A 21,833-nucleotide genomic window follows, 5' to 3' on the forward strand; every position below is an offset into this window, starting at 1 on the left:
CATTCGTACACGGCCTTGGTGTCAATCCACTGTCCGGTGAGGCCCTCCCCACGCCATGCGGTGTAATATTTGACCATACTTCACCACACTAGTATGGATCCAGGCTACTAGTTTGGAATTGTGGCCTCTGATTGTTTCAATTGGACACTGCAGCTAGAACAAGCACGAGTGCAGTGCTCTTGTTGAGCGGGTAAAAGTTTGTTTTGTGTTACTGGTAAGAGCAAGGAAATTAACCGATGAACAGTTTGCCACACGTATGGAAATGTATCGAGCAATGATCGTCAAGTGTTTAGCTTCTCAACTGAGAAACCAAGACAGCTGCCACAGCTGTCTAGGTTATATTCCATCTTCTGGAGTGGCAGTTGAACCAACGGCGTTAATTTGTCAAATCTACTGCAATCGGTTTACCAGTTCACGCCTCTTGGACAAATAACCAGTTAGCGCTTGACAACCCTACTCGAGTTTTGTCTGCATCCCATTACTCAAAACGCCCTGGGTGGTCAGCTGTGATCCATTACAATACAATAATCAGATAATTATATGTACAAGAAAGCATTGTGTAAGCAAGATTTTAAAAACAATCATTGATTGCCGATTTAAAAAATTTGGTCTATGCTACCAACACACAATGGCCTACTTTTGTAAATGCAGTCAGGTTCTTGAGTGTTCACTTAGCAGAAGTAGTGGTTAGTGGAAATTAGTGGTTGGCAGCAGGAAGAAAATCAACTCGTGGCATCTAGCCACAAGTGGTATCCTAAATCAACCGGTTACCAGAGAAGAGTATTTATAAACATCTATTGTCTGCTGGCCCACAGCTTTCCTTGCAGAGCCAACACATTTCACTGGACACGGTGTGGTCCGGCAATCTTGGGCCTGAACAAACGAAGCAATTGGGGGAATCACCCCCGCAGTGGTTGACTGAATAACAGGCCTTTTTTTCTGCGCAGTTTCACTTCAAGGAATTGATCAGGGGGGACACTGCCCCCATGCCTGCGTTCCGCACGGCGGGAGCGAGCGCAAGGGGCCCCCCCACAGGGGACTCTGAAAGGGGAAGGGGTAGAGCCACAGGTGCGGAGAGTCTCGCTTCACGGACGCGGCTTCCACTCGCGGGAGGGATCCTGCAATGGGCCGAGCATTCCACAGTCATTGTTGTCTATCGAGGCTGGGCATATCTTGCGGGGGCTCTCAAGGTCAATCAACATCAATATGAGCAAGTCAATAACAGTGTTACAGGTCGACTACGGTGATGTACAAGCAGGGAGTGATGTGCCTGTGCAGTGGGTTGTGACTCAGATCAACAGGTGGCTAAGCACACTGCTTGATCGATGACAAAAGCCATGAAGAACAGCTTCACTATGTAGAATGTGGGTAGGGTGGCTTTGTAGGCAGTTGGTTCCAAGATCATGTGACCAAGCACAATGTCTCCTGCGTGTCATCGCCCGACCTAACTGGAGCATCGTAGACGCACCGTCCGAAGTGGCACGTTATTGTGGACAAGTCAGGCACAAAGACTACGAATAATATTAGAGATTTATTTCATACTTTATAAGCAACAGTGGCTCACTGGCAAAGCTTTTTATACAATTGTCCCATTGTTACAAATTGCATTTATATTATATGTAATTACAGCTAAAAAAATAAAGCCCTTCAAAATGTGGGCCTTTCATCAACCCTGTGTCTGCGAGAACGTTATTTTAATAAAGCCTTTTTGCTTTGACGTCCAAGCATGATCCGCATGTAACTCCGTGTAACGCACACGGACCTTCCCAGCGGCAGACCCAGCACAGAGCCGAGCCGGGGCCGTGTGCAGCGCGCCCCTCTTCCCCGACATCACCAAGCGCGAGTGCACGCACACCAAAACACATGCACACTACTGTGTGTTAACGAAACGGAGCAGCCATAATCAAACCAACGGGTTGTATCTATTTAAAAAGGAACGTACGTGTTGGTCAGTTTGTGTATTGTCAGTTTCTTACAGGAACGTGGGGACTGTCACATTGCCCAACGACCAAACTTGCAGGATGTGTGGGCCGTGCGGTTTGCCACCCAAGATCAAGCAGCCGAGCTTTTGCAAGTGGTGGGGGAAGCAGCGGAGGGGGTCCCCGTTGCACTAGGGTGGGCTTTGGTGCTCACGTGCCACCTTCCCGTCGTCTGGGTGTGAGAGGTGGTCAGCCCCTCTGCGTCGTTACGCACGGGGCCCCCTCTTGCAGTTGTTGCAGAGGGCAGGAGTAAAGTTTGTCGGTCACTTGCCGAACAACGGGATGAGTAGAAGGCGGCGCGTTACCTCTCCCGCTCCAGCCAGCGTACCCCCCCCGCCCCCCCAAAGCTGGGCCAGGTGCAGTCAACACTCATCACAAACCCAACAATGGCACTGCTGCTGCCTAGACCCCCATTGTCGCCACCTGCGTTCTCGTTTTATTGGAACAGTCTTCGTCTGGCACCAAAACGTTTTGTATTTTCTCTACGGGTTGGCAGAGGTGTTGGCAGGATTTTTTCCGTGCCTGCGGCCTCCGTGAGACAAAAACTGCTGCTGCTGCTGCAGAGACTTGCGGATCGTGGGAGGTAGCTTGCCAGCAGCTCGCCCGAGAGCAGCCAGCGAGGAGGGGTTGCTGAAGCCGGTCGTGCCTTGGGAGGATGTGGAGCCACCAAACCCGGTCGCGGAGGTGGGTGGGGGAACCAGAGGGGCCTGCCGGGGGCTTCCTGTCCACGCAAACACAACACACATCCTTTTGTCTCCGCGCCACACGTGCACTTGAGTGCTCCTGCATCGTGGCACAAAGAACAAGTGCACAGCACAGGAACACCGGCCACAATTGTGGTCCAGGGAACACACACTGTCAATGCAACAGTGGTGTTTAGGAAAAATGGGTTTGGACTGAAATGCATTATCTCTTTGCCGGGGTAAACCGGGGAGTTGTGATGCATGTGCAGACGATGTTAGATTTACCTAAACAATAACAAGGCATTTAAAAGTAATTAATGTCAATTAATGTGCCACCCAGGAGGCAAGTTAAGAAGGTGGTGTTCCATTTCATTGGGGGCCGAGTTTGGGCCCCTAACATAGAGGGCAATGTTCTTCATTGCAAGGCCCGCAGGACACTGGCGGCCCACGGTCGCCTTTAGTGCGGCCCCTCACGTGCAGCTCCCAACAATACACCAATGTGAAAGCACCCCATCATCGTACTGTCAAACCCCAATGGTTTCAAATGTGTGGCGGCCCTCAACAATGATGATGTCTTATCGGTATAGGGCGAAGAGACCCACCTTGCCCCAGTACAGACAGGCTGCATATCTCCTCCATATGTCGAAGCTTTTCAGCATTATTTGGGATCTTCTAGGAAGCTAAGCGACTCATAGCAACGAGAACGAAGAGTAGAACCAATGCCTCTCAGTCGGCATGATCTCCACCAGCCTAGTGGCAATCACATTACCTGTACGGCCACCCAGCCACTCGCATACACATACTGCACGAGATAAAGATTCTTAAATGGGATCTCACCGGGTTCATTCAATCATAATAACCACACAAAGTGCAGAAATTAAGAGCATATGTGTCTGTTCATTTATAACTAAACTAATTTTTATATTTTACCAGGTAAGGCCCACTGAGCTATATAGCTCTTTTTCAGATGTGACCTGGCCACAAATGATAGCTCAATAAGGTGGCTTATACACTAAACGCGTGTTTCAACATGTGGAGGGGAAAACTGGAGGACCCGGAAAAAAATCCACACGACCACGGGGAGACACGCAAACTCCAAATAAACAGCAGGTGCCACGACCTGCTGCATACCAGACGAGGGAGTTAACATCTCGCCACCGTGATGCCCTTTATTCTCTGTCAGGTTGACACTTGGACGATGGCGCGGTACCCAAAGACGGACATTTACAGAGGTACCATCGAAACCGCGGGGGGCTGTCGCATTAGATGGGGCGGACGTACCGTTGGTATCCTTGCTCACGCTGTAGCCGTATGCTGCGTAAGCTGCCGCAGAGGCGGCCGCCGCCCCTGCCATGGCCCCTGCCATGGCCGCCGCGCTGCCCGTCGTCGACTTGCGGCCTCGGCCCCGGGTGGGCCCCGCTGTGGCGGCGGCGAAGGCGGCGCCGATGGCAGCGACGGTGGTGGTGGTCGGCGCCTCGCTCTGCCGAGAGCGGCCTCCGCGGCTCCGCGCCAGCCCTCGGCCCTTGGGGAGGCCTCTCCCCGCATTCTCTGCAGCACAAGGGGTTGCCAAAGCACCGCACACGCAACACGTGACTCTCACGAACTACCACAAGTTGAACCAAGACAACCTCAAACTACTTAACAATTACTAAACTGGACGAAAGGAACCCGAGGAAAACATGAATACGTATCTTGATTCACAGGACTAGAGGACAATCTATCAAATAAAGGCAGCTGTCTTTGCAGGCGCAAAATCGTTAAAGGGCATTCGATCCTTTCTATTCGGCGGAATGTCAGATGAGTACATCCTTTTTTATAGTGGGAACAAAGATATTTAGAGCAACAAGCACTCTATTGCAATGTCAATGTCTGCCTACTTGAAAGAATAACCTGGGAGCACTCATCAGCCTTGGCAGCCCTGAGCCAGTGGTGGAAATTCCACATTACCATGGTAGAGGCCGGTTTCTCTACAGGACGACCAATGTTGACTTCCCAACAAATTCGTGCTCATTTTACTTGCCGTGGTGGCGAGATGTTATTTCCCTCGCCTGGTATGTAGGAGGCCGTGGATTCAATCCTGACCCTGACACCTGTATGTTTGGAGTGTGCATGTTCTCCCCGTGGTAGTGTGGATTTTCTCCGGGTCCTCCGTTTTTTCCCTCCACATTTATAAACATGCATTTGGAGTGTTTGGCTGCTATAAATGTCCACGTGATGAGAAGCCACTTTGTTGGGCTATCATTTGTGGCCAGGTCGCTTCTGAAAGAGAGTTATATAGCTCAGTGGGCCTTAAGTTGCCCTCATTTCAAAATATGAGTCTCGGTATTTACCCTGAATCCCGGAGATCATAATTATGCCGGTCTACCTGACTTGCATGTGAAACCGACCAGTCGATAATGTCACTTTTCTATAATTGATTAATGCCCATTTTCTTCTCACGATCGGCTTTGTTCCGCCGTTTTTGTAAAGCAAAAATATACGGCCATGTGTCATTAAGCATGACATATATTCATATTCATTAAAAGTTATTAGCTACTAAAATGTTGTTTTACGGAAGGTATCCAGACATTATTAACCATTATTTGGTAGCAATCCTAAGTCATTAACCTATACAGTCATACCTCAGTATACGACCGCTTTGGAATACGTCGAATTTGGTATACGTCGTGTTTTGACGAGAAAAAAATGTCTTGGGATACGACGTCTTGCTTGGGATACGACGCGCTTGCTAGAACTTTTATGGGTCGGGATGAGTCACCGCGTACAGTACACAATACTGTTACGGCTCTAACAAGCCGTAACAGTATTGTGTGGAATGACCAGACAATTTCACACTTCAGGAACATTCTTAGAAGAAGGCAAAAACAAACTTCAATGGACAGGTTTTTAGTGAAACTCAAACCTGGTGAGCCTCAACCAGGCCCAAGTCAAGAAAAAAGACAGAAAAGAGAAAGAGATAAAACCCCAGAATTTCAGCTTCCTGAAGTGTTTATGGAAGGGGACTCTCCTTCCAAAAAATAACATCTCCTCCTCCTCCCCTTCCTCACCACCATCCTCGTAGGCTCTGAACTCATCTCAGCAAGGTAAAGTGACGTTAAATTATATTTTTATTTCAATTTCTTTTAACCCCATTAATGTATAATATGCCATATAAAATATACTCTGAAACGGATTATTTCCTTTCCCTTTATTTCTTATGAGAAAAATTCGTTTGGTATACGTCTACCTTCTGGAACGAATTAACGACGTATACCGAGGTACCACTGTATATTAAAATGCAGCCAAGAGTAGTGTACAGTGGTAAATCATTTATGTTTCTCCTTCCGTGGCTGCTCCCTTCTGAGTTTCCTGCCCATTGCCACGCTGTAGCCATGTGCTCGGCATAGCAGAAAGACAGTCATGGCGGCCGCACAGGAAAGAGGTGCATGTGGTGCGGGCCGTGCATGCCGCAGTCGGTGTGGTGCAGGCCGTGTGTGACGTAGATGAGGTGGGATTGGCCATGTGTGACGCGGTAGGTCTGGTTACACGGGCCGTGTGTGACGCAGAAGGTGTGGTGGCACGGCCCGTGTGTGACGCAGTGTGGCACGGGCCGTGTGTGACGCAGTGTGGCACGGGCCGTGTGTGACGCAGAAGGTGTGGTGGCACGGGCCGTGTGTGACGCAGTGTGGCACGGGCCGTGTGTGACGCAGAAGGTGTGGTGGCACGGGACGTGTGTGACGCAGTGTGGCACGGGCCGTGTGTGCCGCAGAAGGTGTGGTGGCACGGGACGTGTGTGACGCAGGCGCGGGACTCGCGCGCGCACCGAGAGGCTGGTCCGCCGCCACGCTCCGTGTGGGCGTGCTGCAGTGGCTGGCCGGCGCGCCATCATCCACGATCACCAGCATGTCGTTGCTGCTCTCGTCCGGAGGGATGGAGCCTGGCTGCAGCTCGCTGCCCAGGGACATCTGAACCATACACACGCAAGCACATCACGTCCAGATATCTCCCGTGTAGCCTTTAACAGGCTGTTGGGACAAAAGCCGTTGGCGGGAACCTATTAAGGCCGGCACGGCACACGATCCGATGTTTACACATTGCAGCAGGTAGTAATTTAAGGCTCAGTCGACCTAGGGGAGACCTAGGAACGGTTCAGATATCTGCCACTGATGTTGTCTGTGAACGGGAATCGAACTGGGGGCCACTGAGTGTGTGCGAACTACTGGTATGTTATTGATATTTACCAGAAAAATTACACTGAATGCTTGTTTAATTAATGTAGGGAGTTCAAATTCTGGAAATGTTGCATTAATTTGATATCATTTTAATTTTAAAATAATTTTAAGTTAAAATGGTTGCCCAGACTAAGAATTATTTCCCCATGCTGATGATTAACTGCATTAAATATTAATTCGGGTGAAGTCGCCTCAGGCCAAATGGAGACATTAACTAATTACTGATGGGGTCCACAGATCAGTACTGAACTTACGTGGCTGGGATTGCTGTGCAGTCCTCTATTTAACAACCACAGAATTACTTGCAAAATTATCTTTGCTCATTTACATTTTGGTTACGCAATCGTTAGTGGCCAATGACAAGGACACTCCGCATACAGCGCTGCAACGGCATCTTTAATTCCAATAATTTAGGATTGCAAAGCAAAAAAAAACTATAACGCTCGTCATTTATTCTTGCAGATCGAACGCACGCACGCAGCTCGCGCCAGCCTTCGGTGGTCACGCCGGCCTGGCGCCGCTCACCGGCTGGCTGTGGCTCACCGGGGCTCACCACTCACCGGCTCGCCGTGGCTCACCACTCACCAGCTCGTCATGGCTCACCAGCTCACTGCGGCTCACTATCTCACCACGGCTCACCGCTCACCTCGCTGTAGGGGCTGGGCTGCGCCGAGTCGACGCTCACGTAGCACTCGTCCCACTCGGCTGACGTGTTCGAGTTGTCGGCAGATGGCAGCGAGGGGGGCGCCACCCCGATCTCCAGCCGCATACGCTTGCCATACCCTTCCCCAACCTGCTCTCGCACCACCACCGCCACCAAGCAGGGGCCCACGGGCACGCCGGCAACACGTTACTGAGGTGGTGATGAGGCCCCGCCGTGGCACGTTCGCTGCATTTTGCCGAGGTTCGTAAATCGAATCCGGTAGGCTGCCCACGGTTAATACTGCAGGCGCGTTAACCGTGAAATACCCATCGCCTGCTTCACAGTGGACGTTAATATTCCATTACATCATTCGAAAAAATTGTAGGCCATTATATGCTGACGTCATGCTCCTATGTATGTGAACCATACCATCTTCACAATAGCCTTGTGCCATAAGGATGGCGCAAATACCAAATTTCCTCAATCGTTGTTCCTGCACTATTGCAGTAACAACTGAGTAATGGCTTCTCAGCAATGCAAAATGCACCAACAGAGTGTGAACACAGCATGAATGCACAAAATGCATGCAATATACACACAAGCAACTTAGCACGTACGCTTTACCAGCCACTATTACGATGATTCATGATTTATTAATGGGGTTAGGCCACGTAATGATCTGGTAAAATCTGTGTTCTAAGAACCTCCACCACCCGACACATTAAAAAAACATAAAATGGTTGTGTGGTGTACAAGCGTGCGATGTGCCATTTGTTTTTGTTTCAGTTCACCGGTGAGTTGAAGAACAGTTCTCAAAATCAAATTGAGTAAGTTTGGCCCAAAACTAAAATCAATTAAGGACGGCGCATAAGAAAGGCATCAAGATTGCACAAATCACCGAGGACCACGCTGGGTGGGGCGTTGTGTAGACAGGGCGAGTGGTGAACCTTCTCAACGGCTGCAGATGAAAAAGGCACTAAAACCTGATGTGACTAATATTCTTTGAAGAAATGTTGAACTAGAAACAGACTAAAATATAACACAAAGGAGGGAATACGTCTTTCTAAAACAAACGGAAAATGTTGTTGCTGCTGGGGAGGTGTGTGGCACGGCGTGGTGGGCACGCAATGCCCGCCACGCCATCGAGGCGCGCGCACGGGCACGCACGCACACACACGGGCACGCACGGACACACACGGACACACACGGGCACGCACGGACACACACGGACACACACGGGCACGCACGGACACGCACCTGCTGCTTCTCGGCGTACTTGTCTCGCTTGCGCTTGCGTTCCTTGGCGCGGCTCACCTCCTCCTGCTGCTTCTTTTCTTCTTGACGCATCCGCACTGTACAACCATCACCAACGACAGGTGCTTCCAGGAACCCGCTAGCACTCAAACTGCACTGATAGGGTGGGAGCTTAAACAAGTTTATGTGAATCACCAACCCTCGTATGTTGTTGATGTATGTGTGTTGAACTAATTTTGCACCGTCCAACCATGCTAATCGCAAGTGCGGGGGAAAGAAATTCGTTTTTGCCTCTACAATGTTCCACTCAAGGGCGTGCAAACACAGCCGCCGCTGCCTGTCGCTTAAAATTATTTTCACTAAGATGTGGTTTTGCAAAGCCATTTGCCCATAAAACAGGCGGTGCCCTCAGCCACTGTCAGGGTGAGTGCTGGCAGCAAGAGGCTTCAACAACGCCGTCCCTCTCGCTCTTACGCTTTTTCTCAAGCTCTTCGTCGTCCAGAAGCAGGGAGACCACCTCCTTGGGCTTCAACGCATCCGGTTTGAAGTTGCTGCCCGAGATCACCATCTTCTGGATCTGCACGCGGAGAGGTTCCCCCGTTTCAAGTTAAATGTTTGTGAGCCGGGCGAGAACGCACGAGACGCGGGCAGTGCAGACACGTTCATATATCGATAGTGAATCAAACAAAAGTGTCGTAGTGCAGAGGGTGCTAAGCTCCCCGTGGTGGATAGCAACTGCACATCCCAAGTGTACAGCTGCCATTTATTTGGAGCCAGGGCGCATTGAGACCAACATGGGACACCATGGTAAGAACTTCTGCCAGTAATGACCACAAGTGTGCACGATGGGAAAGAGAATCCCTGGGTACATATAGCAAACTAAACCGTTGTTTTAGACTAGTATAATCAATTGTGTTCATTATGTAGTGGCGAACTATACTTTTTTTATTACCAGTGTTTACACACGCAAAAAGCTATTTCTTCAAGCTGATGTCTCAACAAATGGAATATGAACCAAACACGTTGTGTCTGACAAAGACAACATTCCCCACAAACCTTTCCCAGTGCTCCGAATGGCTGTGCAATCATGTGTGTGAGTCACTCTGGATATTTTATGAAAAGGAACTCATGGCTAGGTCTGATATAAGCTATTAGAAAAATACAAATTTTGTCAGTCCACTGCTGACTGCTGACCTCCCCATGCCATGTCAATTATGGGGGTTGTTTGACCATACTTCATCACTTTCGGTATGGGTTGGTGAAGGAAACAAGGACCAGTTCACATATCGATGGTGATGTTAGCTATGGCCGGGAATCGTGCTCAAGTTGCTGGGTTTAGAGCACATTGCTAACCAATGTGCCATTGCTCCCCCAACTGAGAGTTTCACGGAGGAAAGATTGGAAACGACTGGGTCAACGATGGCCAGACTAAACGTCGCGGAAGCATTCTGGAGTAATGGGCTTTATGCCAGATGGCTTTGGCTGAAAGTGTTCAGCGGCCTGGTACGAGAGCAGCAGAGCGAGCGGGCGCGGGCAATGGGGGTCGGGCGCGATGGGGCGGGCGGATACCTCGCTCTTCTCCTTAGCGCGCTGCAGGATGCGCTCCTCGATAGTGCCCTTGCAGATGAGGCGGTACACCGTCACCTGCTTGGTCTGGCCCAGACGGTGAGCTCGGTCCATCGCCTGCTGGTCCACGGTGGGGTTCCAGTCACTGTCGTAGAAGATCACCTGCGCACGCGGGCAGTCACCCCCGGCCTTATTAGTCGTTCCAATATTCACAAGTTGCTCAACATAAAAGGTAGGGTTGCCACCTGTACAGATTTGACCTGGTCGGTCTGGAAAATGGTATCTGTTCGGGTGGTAGGAATTAATTCGGACTGAGATCTGGTAAGGTTATTGTGTTGATGATAGACCCAGGCTGAACGAGAAATGGGTGGGTTTGGTCTGTGGGAGAGGTGGCAACCCTACCATGAGGAAACAACTATGTCCCCCACATGGGCAACGACTGTCCAATAACGCAGCCCTGACACAATCTGGCTTCTTCAAAAGTCAAGGCATCCAAGTGATAATTCTTCATGGACTTGCAGTGTTTCCAACACCGCACAGCCCAATGCCTTGGAGATAAACTTCTGCTCACTAGGCCCAGGAGACAGCCAGAGATGTTGCGGCGTGAATGGGCTGGGAATCCCCAATGCATGATTTGCTTCTGAACATAATCTCTCATCCACAAGGCCATCCCTACACTATGGGAACCTCATTTGCCAGTAAAAATATGATAATTGGTTCTTTACCCTTCTATCTGGCAACAAAACTGACAACTTTTTACAAGGAGTCATGTTTGCATAGACCGCAATACCTGCAGTCATAATACAAACAAAAGAACATAACTCTGATAATGTGCACTGTCCTTAAAGTTGATTGATCCACACCCGAGACAGCTTTCCTTAGAGCCTAGTCTCATATGGGTTGGACCAGATGACGCCAAAAGGGGCACAACTCAAAGACAATGCACCATCAGAGTATGAGAGCTCGGGGCAAGCATCTACACTATGGGAACCTCATTTGCCAGTAAAAATATGATAATTGGTTCTTTACCCTTCTATCTGGCAACAAAACTGACACCTTTTTACAAGGAGTCATGTTTGCATAGACCGCAATACCTGTAGTCATAATACAAACAAAAGAACATAACTCTGATAATGTGCACTGTCCTTAAAGTTGATTGATCCACACCCGAGACAGCTTTCCTTAGAGCCTAGTCTCATATGGGTTGGACCAGATGACGCCAAAAGGCGCACAACTCAAAGACAATGCACCATCAGAGTATGAGAGCTCGGGCAAGCATCTACACTATGGGAACCTCATTTGCCAGTAAAAATATGATAATTGGTTCTTTACCCTTCTATCTGGCAACAAAACTGACACCTTTTTACAAGGAGTCATGTTTGCATAGACCGCAATACCTGCAGTCATAATACAAACAAAAGAACATAACTCTGATAATGTGCACTGTCCTTAAAGTTGATTGATCCACACCCGAGACAGCTTTCCTTAGAGCCTAGTCTCATATGGGTTGGACCAGATGACGCCAAAAGGCGCACAACTCAAAGACAATGCACCATCAGAGTATGAGAGCTCGGGGCAAGCATCTACACTATGGGAACCTCATTTGCCAGTAAAAATATGATAATTGGTTCTTTACCCTTCTATCTGGCAACAAAACTGACACCTTTTTACAAGGAGTCATGTTTGCATAGACCGCAATACCTGCAGTCATAATACAAACAAAAGAACATAACTCTGATAATGTGCACTGTCCTTAAAGTTGATTGATCCACACCCGAGACAGCTTTCCTTAGAGCCTAGTCTCATATGGGTTGGACCAGATGACGCCAGATAGAAGGGTAAAGAACCAATTATCAAGGCCATCCCTGTTTTGAGGCTGGCCCGACTGGCCCCTTTTTGAGGCATTCCAAAATCAACTAAAATATGTTCTCAATCTACATCTTATAGCCCTCTGAAAGGCAAGTCAATGCCCTTTCCAAAGTCAATAATTGCATTTGCATAAGGATCATAGTTCTACACGGCAACAAATCTAAAATATGACAATAAATGACAATGTATTAATAATGATATTGCTGTGTTTTTTATATACACCAGCCAGTGTGACTCAGCACATTATAACTCATCTCAAACAATCGTAAAGGCACCCCCCCCCAGTGGCAACTGTCCCTCTAGGTGCAATGTGACTCAGCATCTGGCCTGCAAACAGGTATTAGCCTGCCAGTAGCGGGTGGGGGGTGTGCTTTGTGTAATCAAAATTGCGCAATTTTCAGGTAAATATGTTATTTGGCTAATTTAAATCGCGACGCCGCTGGCACACTATGGCCTACTCTTGCACTTGATGTCGAGGGGATCTTTAACATCCACTGTGAAGCAGATGGTGTGTAGTATTATCGTGGTTATTACACCCACAACAATATTCAGGGCGGCTGCTAGATTAAAACCGTGAACCTCTACGACAACCGCCAGGCCATATCACCGCGCCGGTGACGTGGTTAATCTCTACGCCGGAATCGAGAGGAAGACGGCTGGAGAATGCCAAGTTGCTGACGCAGTTCGATTCACGAGAGAGAGAGCGTTGAGGCCCTCCGCGCCGGGAAATCGCTGTGAACCCCCCGAGCGCCGGGGAAGCTCATACCGTGTCTGCGGCCGTCAGATTGATGCCCAGGCCACCCGCCCGCGTGCTCAGCAGAAACACGAAGATGTCCGATCTGCGGGGAGATGCATCGGTCCGTCACGGGGACGCTCTGTCCACTCAGCGCACTGCTCCGCCAATGCGCGAGCGCTTTAACGCGAGTGAAATGGCAACATCAATCCATCCCTAGGGTGCTTCACAAGAAAAAAAACAGCACTTCGTAGGGAGACCGGTAATGACGATATGACGGGGGTACCTGGTCTGGAAGTCGGCCACCATATCCCTGCGCTCGGAGATCTTTGAGGAGCCGTCAAGGCGGATGTACGTGTGGTTGCGGTACACCATGTACTCCTGCACCACGCGGGACGGAACAAGCGGCGCCATCAACAACAACGACTCCGTTCGGCTCAGTCAAAGTCCAGGCCCTCTAGATATTGCAACACCACAGGGTTCGGTGACAGAAAATGCAACAACTCAGAACCCCACTGTTAAAAACTTTTCAGGAGTGTATATTTACGTGAGAAGATCTTTGATCAGCTCGCATTATTTGTGGTAGGCTCGCAATAACCATGTCATGAGGTCAAAGTATGATTAAGGTTGAACTGAGTCAAATGAATGACCCCTGATGGGAACATTTGGTAGGAGATGCCAGTTTAAGTGCTGTGGTTACACTTGGTCCCATCACAAGGGTTTTCACTGGGGACATAGGGGCTGTCCATAAATGACGTCACGCACCTAGGGGGGGGAGGGGGGTCAGACATTTGTGACGATGTGTGAGGTGGGGGGGTTTTAGAAATGTGACGTCACGTATAAATGCTCAACTTTAAATAAATATAAACACGTTCTACTTAATTAAATAGAATTGTTATAACACTAATTTTTCATTATTAACTTTTTTATTATTTAAATTTATTAAGGTCACCTTTTATTTATAGTATAGATTATATTATGATGTTAAACATAAGAACCGGAAGTCAAACTACGTCACACTTTTATAGAGAATAATACTTCGTCAGGAAGAGGAAGTGCAAATACAAATTTAATGCAGTCGTTATATTAAAAACGCTTGATAGTTTCAAATAAGAATTTTTAAAACGTAAGTACTATTATTCCTGTCATATCAATCGACATAATTTTAAATCACACACATTTGCTTATTAAATATAAATTTTTAATGTCAGTATGACATTTTTATACTATTATTATGTTACGATAACATTTATAATAATATAGGGAGAAAAGTTTTTGGGTACAAAGATATCAAACAGCCATTTTTGAGCATGGAGGGATAATTCATCATGGAGTACCTACTAAATATACGTCATTCGGCAAGCGTACAATAGCCAACGCATCCTCCATGATTAATTATTCCTCCATGAAATTTTTGTTCTTTGTACCCAGAAAATGGCATCATGCTTCTTTTCGCCATTGTCCTACTATGAACCATGAGTGACTGAATTTAACCATTTAGGATCTTTAATTTAACTACGGAGTTCCCTTATGGACATGAAAAAAAAAATTTAACCGCTCACAATTCAGTATATCATGTGCACGATTGAGTATTTATGCGCAAAAAATAATAAATAGTTTTTTTATTCCTTGAAGGAGCATTTTGCTTCTCCATGGGAGAATGGAGAAGCATACATTTTGTAAATTTTTTGAATGATTGTTATTAAATATTTTGATTCTGATTCTACCAGGGATTTTCATTCTGTGGAATTAATATGTGATTGTTGTTATTGTACTCTCCATTTTGCTTCGTTCTACTACAAGGTTTCAAGTATGTTTTTATGGTTATAATTACTTTTATATTGTTTAATTATAAGAGAATTTCAATATAATATTCTGAACATCTGCAGTTTTAGCTAGATGATTAATATTTTCAAGTGAATTTTATGCTAAATTTAAGCTTTCCAACACCTCATTTGAATACGTGTTTTCTCCTACAACATCAGAGTGCAGTGCCACATTAAATATGCGCTACAATGATAACAGTTTAAAGTGATTTGAAGCATGTTTTATTTTCAAAATGGAAATATAGTTTTAGGGGGGGGGACAGAGCTTTGTGACGTCATCTTTGAGGGGGTCTGACTTTTTGTGACGCTGTGTGACGAGGAAGGGAGGGGGGGTAAAAAATCTGCCAAAATCGCGTGACGTCATTTATGGATGGCCCCTTAACAGACGTTAAGACTGACCCAAATTCAGGGGTGGCATGTGACTGGTTTCCTTATTTAGACCCAGGAGGGCACCATCGATATGCGATGAATATTTTGTGAGGTAGATGTGGGTTACCATACAAGGCGAGTGTCAGAAGCATTTTTGTTTAGCTAAACCACGGCAATCTGCCCTTAAACACTGGCAACCCGATGACGTGGCCACGTAGACGTGGCAAAGTATTCAACATCCATTCCAGAAACTCCCCACAAACGGCCACGGCAGGAATGGAATCACTTACTGCATGTGTAAAATAAGGCCGTGGTAAAGGGTGTGTTAACCGCTGGGCTACCCAGCGTAGACAATTATGATATACAGAATAGCGTCATGTCGTGCGAGTCTGCTTTCACTGCTGCTTTTATTCCCCAGCCATCATCTGACTCGGGGCCTGTGGTCAGCAGAGCAAGGGTTGTGCTCTATCCAAAGAGTGAACGCAAACCACTCATGAACATCATTGTGGAGAATAAAAGTATGAAAATAACTAAGTAGACAATACGCCTCCTGCACATATTCGTCTCTCCACTATAAAAAATGTAAGTATTTTTTGTACAAATCCCGTCAGCTACGAAGCCTTCTGAGAGTTTTTTTTTTTAGCACTGTTCGTTTGATACAAGTCTGGACCGGTTTAGACATTCTGCGTCTCATCATCAGTCAGGCTCACTTAAACCAACACTGACCAATACACAACATAAACATTTGGCGGAACCATAGTGCAGTGCGGTAAGAAGGGTAGGCTTGGCTCGTTAACATGTTTGTGTTGACATCGCCCTCCTTTTCCCCACACATTTGGTTTGTACGATCGCCCCATTACAGGAGCCAGACAGCAATGAGCGAACAAACTGAAGACACTCGAGCGAGTGAGCAAGTGAGCGAGCACGCATCGCTACCTCCAGCAGGTCGATCATGCGAGTCATCTGGGAGTAGATGAGGACGCGGTGGCCCTGCATCTTGAGACGGCACAGCAGGCAATCCAGCGCGTAGAGCTTGCCGCTGTCCGTGATCAGCGTCTCTTTGTCTGCAAAGCACATGTGGACGCGCGCACGGGTCGGTGAGTAACACGAGCGCAGACTGCAGTGAGGGGCTGCCCATTTCCATAGCGGGCACCCATTAAAGCTGTAATGCTCCACACTGAAATGGCACTCGTCTTTGAGATCCTTTCAATGGATTGCACAGCTAAACTACTGCACATCAACTGCAAAAACACTGATGCAAATGGTTCATGGTATCCAAAAAAAATCATATAAATATATTTGTATATAGCCACTAATCCACCAGCTCTCTGTATCCATGTCATATAAGTTCTTACACAAGTGTAAGAAATTTCTCCTGCACCTTTGCTTTTCCTGCCATATGAATGCCCTTCGGAGCGTTCTGACTCTGGTGCAATTTAATGCCCAGATAAAGACCTCCGTACTTCCCGTCTCTTGACACTTGATTACATTTTCTTTAAATAGCCATTGAGCACAGGCCCAAAGGCCCAAGATGTCAAGAGGTCAGCAACAAACAGCAGTTAACACGCTTCAGCTTGTGAAGAGAGGCGATGAGAGGAAATTGTGCAAGTCTAGGCTGTCCAGTTGTTCAGCATTAGCTGAATAGCACCAAGCTGGAAGTCCGAACCTCTGCTATGAACTAATCGCATGACACTTTAATTCTGATGCCCACAGTCCCGATCGGCCTTCAGGTTTGTTAGAGGTTTGTGGTTCAAATCTAGCAGGTGCACCCTGGTTACCACCACCTGGTTACCACGGACGGCTCGCTGTGCTTTACAGTGAACACACCGTAAAGCACAGCGCGCTGTCCGTTTAACAGTGGACAATAAAGATCCCGTGACGACATTTGAGACGAGCAGGCCTTTCATTGTGTGCCGGCGCCAAAGCCCAAATTTGAAATAAACTCACAAAGTTAGTCAACCGGGATTGCAGGTGGGAATTATCTCTTCTTGCTGGCAAGCTAATGCCCACTTCTAGGCCAGTGCCCGACCAATCCTGAGTTGCACAGCAACAGCTGCCACCCGGGGTCCTCTTTGAAATGTGAGATGAGACACAAGGTGCTGTTCAGAGTTGCTGAGGCATTTGATTGCCGTATAAATGTTGTCATAAAAAAAATACAAGGGTAGGGGTCAGGGCATTTGGGAGGGAAAAGGGGAGGGGGGTTCCTACGATGAAAACAAGTAGCTGTTCGTTATGTTATACAATTTATGTTGTCATAAACAAATTACAATTCCGAAAGCGATGTGGTTAGTTCATTTTTCCACGGCATTCACACAGAGCACAGCGCGTGACACTGGCACCCGGGTCTCAGCACCAGGCCTCCACAGCACCTCAACGAACCTTAGTCACGCGAGACCAATCACCTCCACTATACCCCCAGGAAGTTTCCCTGCGTCTACCGCAGGTTAGCAGCCGTGCATCCACCACCCGATGCATGCGTCTACAGATTTCATAATTAAGGTTTGTTTGCGTTAGAGTGCGTAAGTATAAATGTGTTGTTAACCCAACCGATGATGCTGGATTAAATTACCAGCAAAACGTTGTACTAAAATTGTAAATGTTGTGGACTTACTCTCCAACACACTGGTGGGTTGAAGTAGTAACTAATTGGCATGTTTTGTTTCCGTGATAAACCTTACTAACAGGCTGTGTCGGATGGTGGTGGGTTAACGACACATTTATACTTACATTATCTAACCTGAAAAAAACTTTATTATGAATATTGGTCGTGAAAGCCTGTGTCAAACTGTCTACATATTTAATGCCGAACCAGCATCAACATCATCGTCTTCATCATCATCATCATTAACATGAACCACACTCCATAGGCACCGCTAGGATCAAGACCTCCCCACCACACCGCTACGATGCAACAATCCAAGTAGCCGTAGTGCACGTGCCGATCTCTGCACCGGAGCTGCGCCAGCCTCATGCCAACCCATGTGGCTGGCGCTGGTGATAGAGCTTTTGTCAAATTAGCTCCAAAGTTTGGGCCCAAAACGCCACTCTCATCAGGAATTTTAAAAGCAGTGTGGCTCATGAGCAGGAAACGCACGGAGCGTGGCCGAATTGCCGTGCGATTAATTGCCGAGCGGTAGAAATAATCAGGATATTGCAAGGCGCCTTGCGGGCGTTTCACTACATAAAGGTGCAAGATTAATGCGATTATCACTGTCAATCTACACAAAATATCAATACGAACATTGTAAATGGTGGTGCCCATACGATGGAAATGACCCATATGGTACTCATAGATGTTATTCTAAGGACAAAGGTTTATTATTGTAAATAGGTCTTTAAAAAAACACACACATTACTGTAAATAAAGAAATAAAACAAGCAAAAACAAAAGGGGAGTGCATAATGACTGGAGGGTCGCGGCCGCGGGAGCGAGATTGGGGTCGCAGACGTTTTCGACACAAAACACGGGGACCGGGGGAGACCTCGGCAACAAAACAGCGCGCGGCCAGCGGCACGGCCGCCCCGCGCGTGCTGTACAAACAGGAAGGGGCTATTACTGGGCTCCGGTGCCGTCAGCACTTCCACACGGCCCTTGTTATGTAAAACGCGGCAAGGAGGCCGAGCAATGTTTTCATTTGCGTGGGGCGGGACCCCGAGCGCCCCGGCCTCCATGAGCTCCACTATTGCATCTCACGCAACCCAATCAACACGAACATGGAGCACCATCAACACGGCACCGTCAAGACGGACACGCAGCACCATCAACACAGCACTGTCAACACCAATACGCAGCACCATCAACACGGCAATGCCAACATGGCACTGTCAACACGAATACGCAGCACCATCAACATGGCACCGTCAACACGGACACGCAGCACCATCAACGAAGAAGCGCAGCACCATCAACGAAGAAGCGCAGCAACATCACCACGAACACACAGCACCATCAACACGAACACACAGCATTGTCAAAGAAGCATTTTTAATATGTCTAGGCAGTGTAATGTGGTTCTAATCATAAGTTATTATTTAGTTCATTTTGTATTTGTGCCATTCTTACAGAACAAGGTCATCACAAAAGGCCGAAGAGAGAGCCACACGTATCAACAGTTGAGGGGCTTCTTGGCAGTGCTGTATATGTGAAGAGCAGATTATAATGCGCGATGGCTTAGTGGATTGAGTGCTTGTCGCTCAGCTAGTCTGGATGGAGTTCCATCGATTGCCGTTTAATACACTCAGCAGGGACATTGCCTAGTGTACGGTTTACTGTTGAGAAAACGTTATATGTATCTTGAACTTCTTTTGCACCGTACGTAGCCAACCGTGCTAAAAACTAACCCACAAAAAGCAGTTCAAAAGAAATGAGTTTTCAAACTAATGGAATTAGGGCAACATCAATTCTTCTCGTGAAATATCTTTACGAAACAAAACGGCTCTTTTGCATGTTGTTACCGGCCGTGATTAGCTCCTGAATGACAGCGTGGCCATTATCAGGCCCACAAGCTGGCATTGCTTTCTTCCTGTTTTCTGGCCGAGTCCCATGTTCTTGGTGAAGCAGCTCAGGAAAACGGCATTATTCACACACTTCCCCTTGCCGGAGGTTACCATGGAGGCCCGAGGCAGGGTGGGGGTGGTAGGGAAGCAAGCACACACACAATAAAGTGTCGCCCCCATTAATACGTACACAACGCAGAGGACGCGGCACGCGACACACACAGGCAAACAGGGAGCAGGCGCGCGGCAAACGCGCAGTGCCCAACGTTCAATGGAGCACGCAGCGCCGAGTGCACAAAGCAGGACATGATACAAAGCTGCACCAACATAACACGGCACGTTAATACGGCATGCAGCATTGAACGGGGCAGTAGAAGGCATACAGCACCACTCGAGGTTGTAATTCCCAAGAACATTTGACTATGCTCTTATTGTTATTCACGTTTCAAACGTTTGCAATGACCAATGAGGTGCCAGGGTTCAGTCTGAGTCCCAAGTTATACAACGGTTCTCGAGTGCACTGCGGACTGTGTAGCGGTCTCACCAGCGATGACCGATTGCGCTAAGCACCCCGTGCACGGCAACTTCGGCCTGGCATTTGATTTACGGTATTCAGCAATAAGGAACCGAGCTGTATTTGTGCAGAGAGGAGGCAGAAAACCACTTCCATACAGCCGTAGAGGCGGTGTCTCGTGACTGTTGTACGAGACGCACGCAAGCGCCACACGCTATTTCTATGGCGTCTAGTCCCGGGGATTTGTCCTCGAAACGTGACACTTGACCGTCAACAAGACGTTAAGCAATAAACAGCTATTTCACCCAGAAGCAGTGATGCATCCGTGCGGCCCGACTTGCTGCACGAGACGGACTGAAAACAGTGCACAGATTCAGCACTCGTCTCCAACGGTGACCTGTGCCAGTCATTGAAATTCCAAATTACCATGGCAGTTCCAGCCATTGTTGACTTTCCAAAAAGCATTAATACAATTTTCGGCCCAAGAGAGACCATATGCAGAATTGACCGGCAACTTGGTTAGTCAAGATTCTTATTATGAATTATCAAAACAGTACTGTGGGAAAACACGCAAAGTATATTAAATAAATCAAACTTGAAACAATGAAATTGAAACATGCAGGCATTAACAAAAGAGGTCGCACACAGGAAAGCAGGTGGCTCAGGTGCTGTCATGACCGGGATCACAGGCTAAGTTGCAACGTTGGCGCGCGTGTTACGCACCACATGACGCTTCACCCAAACAGTCCCTCTCCCTGGGGGTGACCAACGAGGGCCTTCACACGTTCACAGAGGAAGTCTCATTCTCGGCACTAATTTATAGATTCCGGACAGTGCTAGCTCTCCCACTTGACAACGGCAAGAGCGGCGGTCATAAATAGCGATTGCGATGCACTCATGGCCACGACAAACCTGGCTCAGAGGGAGCGCGCAGAGCGGCCGAGCCACGAGGGCCGGTGCCACCACAATACTCCGTCAACACCACCTGCAGAAACCCCCCCTTCTGCTTTGCAAAATTCTGACGACTCGGTTGGAAAGCCCTAAGGCTTACGGCAGCACAGTTACATTCAGATAACGGTGCTAAATCGATCACCATTCTATGTAAATAATATATACTGTATATACATTTTAACACGGTTCCTAAGCACACTCAAATTCCCAAAGAAAAAAACAGTACAATCAAAGATGTAATAGGTAAGAGTTAACACATATCTTGAATTGACAAAGGGGAAAAGAAACGATGAGGAGAGGGAATTCCAAAGTGCCGCAGTGAAAGTAAAGAAGCAGAAATATACGTGAGGTGACCTGTCGTGTGGTGAGTGGGTGAATGTGTTGTGACTGCAGTGTGATGAGGGGGAGAGTGAGTGGGTGAGTGTGTTGTGATCTACATTGTGGTGGTTGAACTCGGTCGGAGGAATTAACATATGCAGTTCACGGGAACCGTAACGTGGTAGTCGCCATAGAAGAGTGATACGCAGGTGACGAACCACCGGGTGAGCGAGTGATATACTGCGCTTTACTGTGAATATAACATTACACAGAAAAATGTTCTACTTGCCACTAACAGACACCTAAGTGGGCACCAACCCCAATGAATAAAAAACGACTAGAGGCACAGAACTGCAGGATTCCCACCATACAGGATTGCCACCACTCAGCACCACCAACGCAGCATCAACTAGCGCTCGA

The 21,833-nt window shown here is 47.7% G+C and overlaps 1 protein-coding gene across 2 annotated transcripts in view; it reads right to left on the bottom strand.

Moving 5' to 3' along the window:
- Positions 1-1,282: 1,282 nt before the first annotated feature.
- The window catches only part of INO80 (INO80 complex ATPase subunit), a 99,274-nt gene continuing 78,723 nt past the window's right edge, over positions 1,283-21,833 (bottom strand). For both annotated transcript variants that reach the window (XM_078870646.1, XM_078870647.1), the window contains exons 28-37: positions 16,070-16,197; positions 13,225-13,319; positions 12,972-13,044; positions 10,340-10,498; positions 9,245-9,347; positions 8,774-8,868; positions 7,520-7,666; positions 6,465-6,606; positions 3,944-4,210; positions 1,283-2,700 (exon numbers count right to left, since the gene is read on the bottom strand). In XM_078870646.1, coding sequence (XP_078726772.1) covers positions 2,462-2,700; positions 3,944-4,210; positions 6,465-6,606; positions 7,520-7,666; positions 8,774-8,868; positions 9,245-9,347; positions 10,340-10,498; positions 12,972-13,044; positions 13,225-13,319; positions 16,070-16,197 — 1,448 coding nt within the window. In that variant the 3' untranslated portion in view covers positions 1,283-2,461. The remainder of the gene's footprint in view (positions 2,701-3,943; positions 4,211-6,464; positions 6,607-7,519; positions 7,667-8,773; positions 8,869-9,244; positions 9,348-10,339; positions 10,499-12,971; positions 13,045-13,224; positions 13,320-16,069; positions 16,198-21,833) is intronic.

The sequence above is a fragment of the Lampetra fluviatilis genome, chromosome 30, assembly GCF_964198595.1.
Source record: "Lampetra fluviatilis chromosome 30, kcLamFluv1.1, whole genome shotgun sequence".
Taxonomy (NCBI): domain Eukaryota; kingdom Metazoa; phylum Chordata; class Hyperoartia; order Petromyzontiformes; family Petromyzontidae; genus Lampetra; species Lampetra fluviatilis.